This window comes from Rhinichthys klamathensis, unplaced genomic scaffold (genome assembly GCF_029890125.1).
Source record: "Rhinichthys klamathensis goyatoka isolate OS25496 unplaced genomic scaffold, OSU_Roscu_1.1 h1tg000845l_1, whole genome shotgun sequence".
In the NCBI taxonomy this organism is placed as follows: domain Eukaryota; kingdom Metazoa; phylum Chordata; class Actinopteri; order Cypriniformes; family Leuciscidae; genus Rhinichthys; species Rhinichthys klamathensis.
The window spans coordinates 140,001-146,180 of record NW_026607219.1 but is presented as its reverse complement, the minus strand read 5'-3'; the positions used below and the strand labels follow the sequence as shown (position 1 = coordinate 146,180).

Below are 6,180 nucleotides of genomic sequence, written 5' to 3'. Positions count from 1 at the left end.
TTCCCCTTAATTTACCATACACTAAAAAAAATACATGATTAATAAGTTATGACAACAGATTTTTGCATTGCTTTAACTCATTAAAATAAGTTAAGCAATTGTCAACTTTTTATGTTATAGAAGATTCAACTAATATTTTAAGTTAGTGTAATTTAAGTTAAAAATTACTTCAAAAAAGATTTAAGGCAGCAACTTTGTTTTACTGTGTAGCAGAATTTTAAATCTGTTTCATAATAAAAGATGAATGGTTATGCTTTTAGTGATATAATTTCATTTTTAAAACTGGATTTATAAATAATAACAGCTAATATTAAGACTATAAAATAAAACAATTTCCCTTAATAATAATCATTTAACAGAATTTTTATAAACATGAAAATCTGGTTTCTGATCTCATAAAAGACAATGGTGGGAACTTTTATGGTAAAATTTCATTTTCAATCAAATTTGATTTATAAATATTAAAGGGATAGTTCACCAAAAAAGAAAATTCTGTCATCATTTACTCACCCTCAAGTTCTTCCAAACCTGTATGAGTTTCTTTCTTCTGCTGAACACAAAATAAGATATTTTGAAGAATGTTGACAGAGATCTGACTTAATTTATTTTGCGTACAGCAGGAGAAAGAAACTCATACAGGTCAAAAACAACATATGAGGGTGAGTAAATGACATAAGTTTTGCGTGAACTAGCCTATTCCTTTAAGTAAAATATGTAATAGTGCCAAAACTTGCCATTTAAGTCTATTGTAGTTTTTTTTTATCTAAATTTAAGAAAACCTAAAGTTAAACAATTCAAGAAAAAACATTAAAGTCCAACAAACATTGCAATTAGGAAATATGATTAAAATCTGAGGAAAATTAACCAAGATGATTTGAAACCCACCCTATTATATATTGTTAGTATAACCTTTTCCCCCCAAAAAATTGAATTTAGTTTCAATTTAACCTTTAAGAATTGCACAGATTTTTATGAACCAGCCAAAGATCGTTTAAGTCTGTGACTCAGAGTCTCTGCTTCAGTAACACACACTGCGCACACGCAGACTTTGGCTATGACAGTGTGTCGTTCAATAGTTCATGCAGGTATATGACGCGATATACTAGTATAAAACGTCGTGATTCAAAATCATGAGTCATGCACTTATTTTAGTCAGTATATCTCTTCATAATACAGTCTGAACACATCCACATCCGGGTAACACGACGCCTCGCCTCAGTGCGGGAGGACGGCTTTCAGCATCTGATCTGAGATCAGCTCGTACGTCACAGGCTAAACTGCCACGGACGGTCACAGAACCGATCCCAGATCATTCTTCAACCGCGGAAAGGCACCAAGACAGGGAGTTTGTGTTACAAACCCATCATGTCTTCTGCAGATATACGAGTTTGAGTCAGTCAGTGTTTAATTCGCTCATACACATATTCCTCTGACGTTTAGCCCAGCGCGCGCGCGCTCTATCTCTCTCTCTCACACACACACACACAACACACAGTCTGCTGGCGTGATCAGGACGGCTGCTCGCGAACACACACAGAAACCACAGCAGCCGCAGAAGACACAATTACATCGCAGCACTGTAAGTATTCAACATTTCAGACATTACAAACGCGATATCGAAATAATAGCTAGATATCATATAACGTCGAACACCAACATAAGCTCTCAGGCTACTGCTGTGTGTGTGCCTTTATTTTGGTGTCGCAAGAGAATAAGCTAAACGTACGCCCAATTTTCCGCATGTCGGGCTTGTTTTTGGTAACACGGTTGACAAACTGAGAGTGTGTATGAGTGTGAGCTCGAGCGTCTGAACTGCTTCATTGTTACCGTTAGTCTGTCGTTCTGTTCGATTGTAACGTTCTATTCGCGTGTTACATTGTAACGAGCAGCTCGCTCAGTGTCACGCTGTAATGCTGCTGCTGTTTGTGTTGAATTGGGTGAACAGGCCTGAAACAACAGATCACACCACTGCAAGGCCTTCTCACACAAGCAGATCATGCACTGGAGAGGGCCTGCTCACTCAGTTCAACATGCATTTCAGCACGATTCCACATAACACCAGTATCAAATCTGTCAGATGCTTCCCTACACTCCTAATAGAACTTCTGTCACACAAATCTGACGCCTGACGTTGAAATGGCACACATTTAGCTTTGTTTTTTTGTAATGTGATCTGCAGTCCAATGAGAATGTGTATTTTTAAAAGCATTTTATTTTGGAGAACTATTACAACAATGTCAAAATTAATGACGTAATTTATTGATAATATGTTGATTAAAAGATATTCAACTCATTGTAAATTAATTTGATTATTTTTAATAAAACTGTTATATTAAAAACTAATAATTTTAATGACCAAAATGTTTAGCTGTGTCCCACATATTTAGAACAAACCTGATACATCATGTTTTTTTTATTATGATTTATTTTAAATTTCTTTTATATTTCTAAAATGACACATTCCCTAAAATTGTCACACCCAAGGAGTGACATCATTTGAGTATTTTCTTCATAATATTGGGAAGTAATGTTTTTTTTTTTTTTTTTTAATCTTGACTTTAGTGTTAAATCTCAACCCTGTTTCCAAATATTCTGTTTTTATGGGAATATAAATTAATCTGTAAGCACAATTTTCAGTTTTTGGTCACAAACAAGCTAGCTGCTGCTGACTGATAGCTTATTCAGGCGGAATTTGCAACCCAGAATGGCTATCCAATCTGTCACAAATTTAATATATATTTTTTAGGGATTCCATTCTTGTTTTGTACTCAATTCCTTGGTAGTAATTCAAACTGGTTTCTCATCACCATCTATCTCTCATTTATCTCGGCTATGTCCAGTGCTTCAGACTAAATCCTTCCATTTCATGTTTTATTTTCTAATGTTGCGGCGCTAGGGTGTTGAAGGTGGTATTTACAGATAGTAAACAAAGGTAGCGCTTAATTTTTTCTTTGCCGAGGACTATATAAAATTCATAAAACTGTCACATAGCAAACAGAGGACCTGTTCACTCACTGTTAAATAAATGTGGTCATGTGACATTCCTCAGCGATGGGCCTTTTGATGGTTAAGGTGGTATTGGGATAGTAAACGCGGGCGAGGTGAGGGTGTTATGTGTTTCTGGAGATCGAGTATGACTTATGACCTGAATCAGGTGTTGGTTTTATTGCTGTGTTTACATAGTGAATTATTGTAAGTTATTCCCACACCTAGATTGCAGAGTGTGCTAGTATGATCGGTATTCAAAAAACTATTGAATATTTTCTTTAAAGAATCCTCTACAGGAGGTACTATCAAACTGTACTTTATGTAATCATTAATCTGTCATAAGGTCAGGTGGTAATATTGTAAGATGTATTGAATGAACGCAGCAGTAATGTGAAGGGAATCTGTTCAAAGATCAGCTGCTGACAGGTGGAGGAACAGGAAATTTCTAACTCTTGGACTCTCTCTCTCTCACACACACACACACACCTTAGGTTCTTAGATCACAGGATTACCAGTCACAAGTTTCACTTAGTTCTCTCGGAAAAACAGTGAATATTCCCCTCATTATAATTGTGTGCTGAAAAGTTCCTCTCACATCACATTCTGCTGTCAACCCTGTCAAAATGGCTTTGTTTCCACTGTGAACAGATTCATTGAATCAAATTAAGAATAATCATTTAGTTAAATTTAAAGTACATGTTAGTTCAAGGCTGGAACAATGAATGGAGTTTTTGTCTTTAATTTACATAATAATTAAAGCTACTTACTTACAGACTGAAGTGGAGTTTCAGATCATAACTGTTCTTAATTATTTAGATTTTTTGGTGAAATGTAAATGGTTTTAAATCGGTGTTAAGAACTTAAATCATAAAAAATATTTTTATATAAATTTAATAAAAAATATATATTTTGAAATAGATTAAAAAAGATGTAAATATTATATGAAAAACTTGCATCTTAAATGGAAAGATCTGTTCTTCAGACTAAATTGTCTGTTGTACTGATATCTTACAGTAAAACCAAATAAATATGTTCCAAAAAAGTATTTAAAGAACAAAATTTTTACAAAAGCACAACAAAATGACAAAAATTAAAATAAATAAACAGTATAAACATAAAATATACTATTTACAATAATAATATATAAATAATACTAAAATAACACTGGCTTTAATGGAACATACCTACTCATTCAAATCATCAAAACTAGTTTAATGTATAACAGCAATGAGGTGGCATTTTTTTGTACTTGTGTAATTTCAAACATTTACATAAACATTAGATCCCAAGATTGTTGAAGATAATGAGAAACATACATTCAGTCAAGTAAAGTATTGTGTGCTGCTTTTGATTAATGTCAAATTTCCCGTTTAAATATTTCAGGCTATTATCTCCTTTTAAACTTGGGCAGACTTTGTCTTCTGTCTCAGTGTTTTGTTGTCAGAATTGAAGAGGGCCATCAAAGCAATTGACTTCTTTTATTTTTTTTTCTATTCCAGCCGTTCTACAGCTAGAAGTCCACGGCCGCTACCATGCCACTATTTGGTAAATCTCACAAGAACCCCACAGAAATTGTGAAGACCCTGAAGGACAACCTCTCCATCCTGGTCAAACAGGACAAGAAGACAGAGAAGGTATGAGTTTGAAGTTGTCATATTACAGCAGTTTCTGGGGGTTTTTTTCACCTGACTACAGGAATTATATCGGGTAACAGTGCAGACATGCCAAAAAAGAAGAAGCGCTGAGCACTGTTGGTAAGGAGCATCTTGCAAGCTGGTGTTATAAAGCACAAGAGACGGGAGTAACAAACTTCATCCATCTTGTTTACTCTTTCACTTTTGTTCTCCACACATTACGTCATTACACAACACTTCAAAATAGTAGTCAACGATACAATGTTACTCATGAACACACATCAACAGATCGCCGACGTCACTCTGTAGGCCAAAACGCGGAAGTGAGTTAGCATTTTAGCACTCCCGGTTCCCTTGCTCTAAAGTCTATGGGATTTTTGAATGGGTTTTTGCTAAATCGCCTGAAATAAGGTCTGTGGTGAACAAAGCCTCTAAATATTTTTACGTTTTGATCTATGACATAGAACACAGTTATAACCTGCTTGTGGTTTAAAACTTTATTCTGTCTGCTTGTGTTTTTAAAAAACTTTATATAGGCTTCAAAATGTATACATTTTGGATTAACTTGTAAAGATTATCTTGATAGACAAAACGTATAAGGGTCACAACTCTTTGTTAAACACAGATCTTATTTTTTGCGATTTTCCAAAAGTCTATGGGGAAAATGCAGAGCTTTTCGATCGAGGGAACCCATGCGCCGCTAGCTTCCGAGTTGTCCTACAAAGTGACGTCATCACTCCGGCACTTTAATAAGCCTGATTTGAATCAAATGTGGTGCGTTTACACTAAAAAGAATGTCCCATCCAGCGCCTGTTTAAGATGGCACAAAAGTGACTGTAAGGTTTAATGAATTTGCCACTCTGTGTTTAGTTTGGTTATTTTTCCACTCTTTTCCAAGATTTTATTCCATTCCATTATCTACCCCAGTTGTTCCAGATCTCTCAGATGATTGCATAATGAACTCGACTATTGAGCGATGATGCTGAAGTGTTCCTAGGTCTCTACAGCTGTAACCTCAGACACATCATAGCTGTTTTTTAACCAGAATATCATTGGTTAAATCCTCTAAATCAGGCTGCTTTCCACTGCTGATTTTTTTTTTTCCATTGTGTTTTTGCATTTTTCATTTGTTTTTTTCAGAGAGACGGGCTTGTCCTCAGGCAAATAAGAGTTTTATATCAGTGCACTAGATCAGCAGTGGACATGAATAATCTGATCCTTTTGTAGAATGTGGATATGCATTTTGATAACTATGACTGTGTTTATAGTCTACTCAACTTTGTTTATTATCTGCTGTTGAAGGGAAGTGTAACATGGAAATGTCTATGAATGGCCTTTGGCAGCTTTGTGAGCAATATCCACCAGACTAATGTGAACATGCAGTCTTATCTGATTTGCACTTATCTTTTTAAAGACATAGCTTTTTTTCTTCCAAAAGAGCTTTTGTAGTTGTTTGTTGAATTAGGCTAGCTCAGATAAACTAGCCCACCCATCTCAATGTCAATAAGATGCCCATTGAATTTACTCATTGTGAACCCCATTTTCAGGGCGTCCATTA

The 6,180-nt window shown here is 35.2% G+C and overlaps 1 protein-coding gene across 2 annotated transcripts in view; it reads left to right on the top strand.

Annotated features, from left to right (window-relative positions):
• The first annotated feature begins 1,277 nt into the window (after nt 1-1,277).
• The window catches only part of cab39l (calcium binding protein 39-like), a 10,130-nt gene continuing 5,227 nt past the window's right edge, over nt 1,278-6,180 (top strand). The window contains exons 1-2 of one of the 2 annotated variants that reach the window (XM_056243785.1): nt 1,278-1,579; nt 4,499-4,622. In XM_056243785.1, the coding sequence (XP_056099760.1) occupies nt 4,521-4,622 (102 nt within the window). In that variant the 5' untranslated portion in view covers nt 1,278-1,579; nt 4,499-4,520. Of the gene's footprint in view, nt 1,580-4,487; nt 4,623-6,180 lie in introns of both variants that reach the window. The other variant, XM_056243786.1, reaches the window with a different exon arrangement.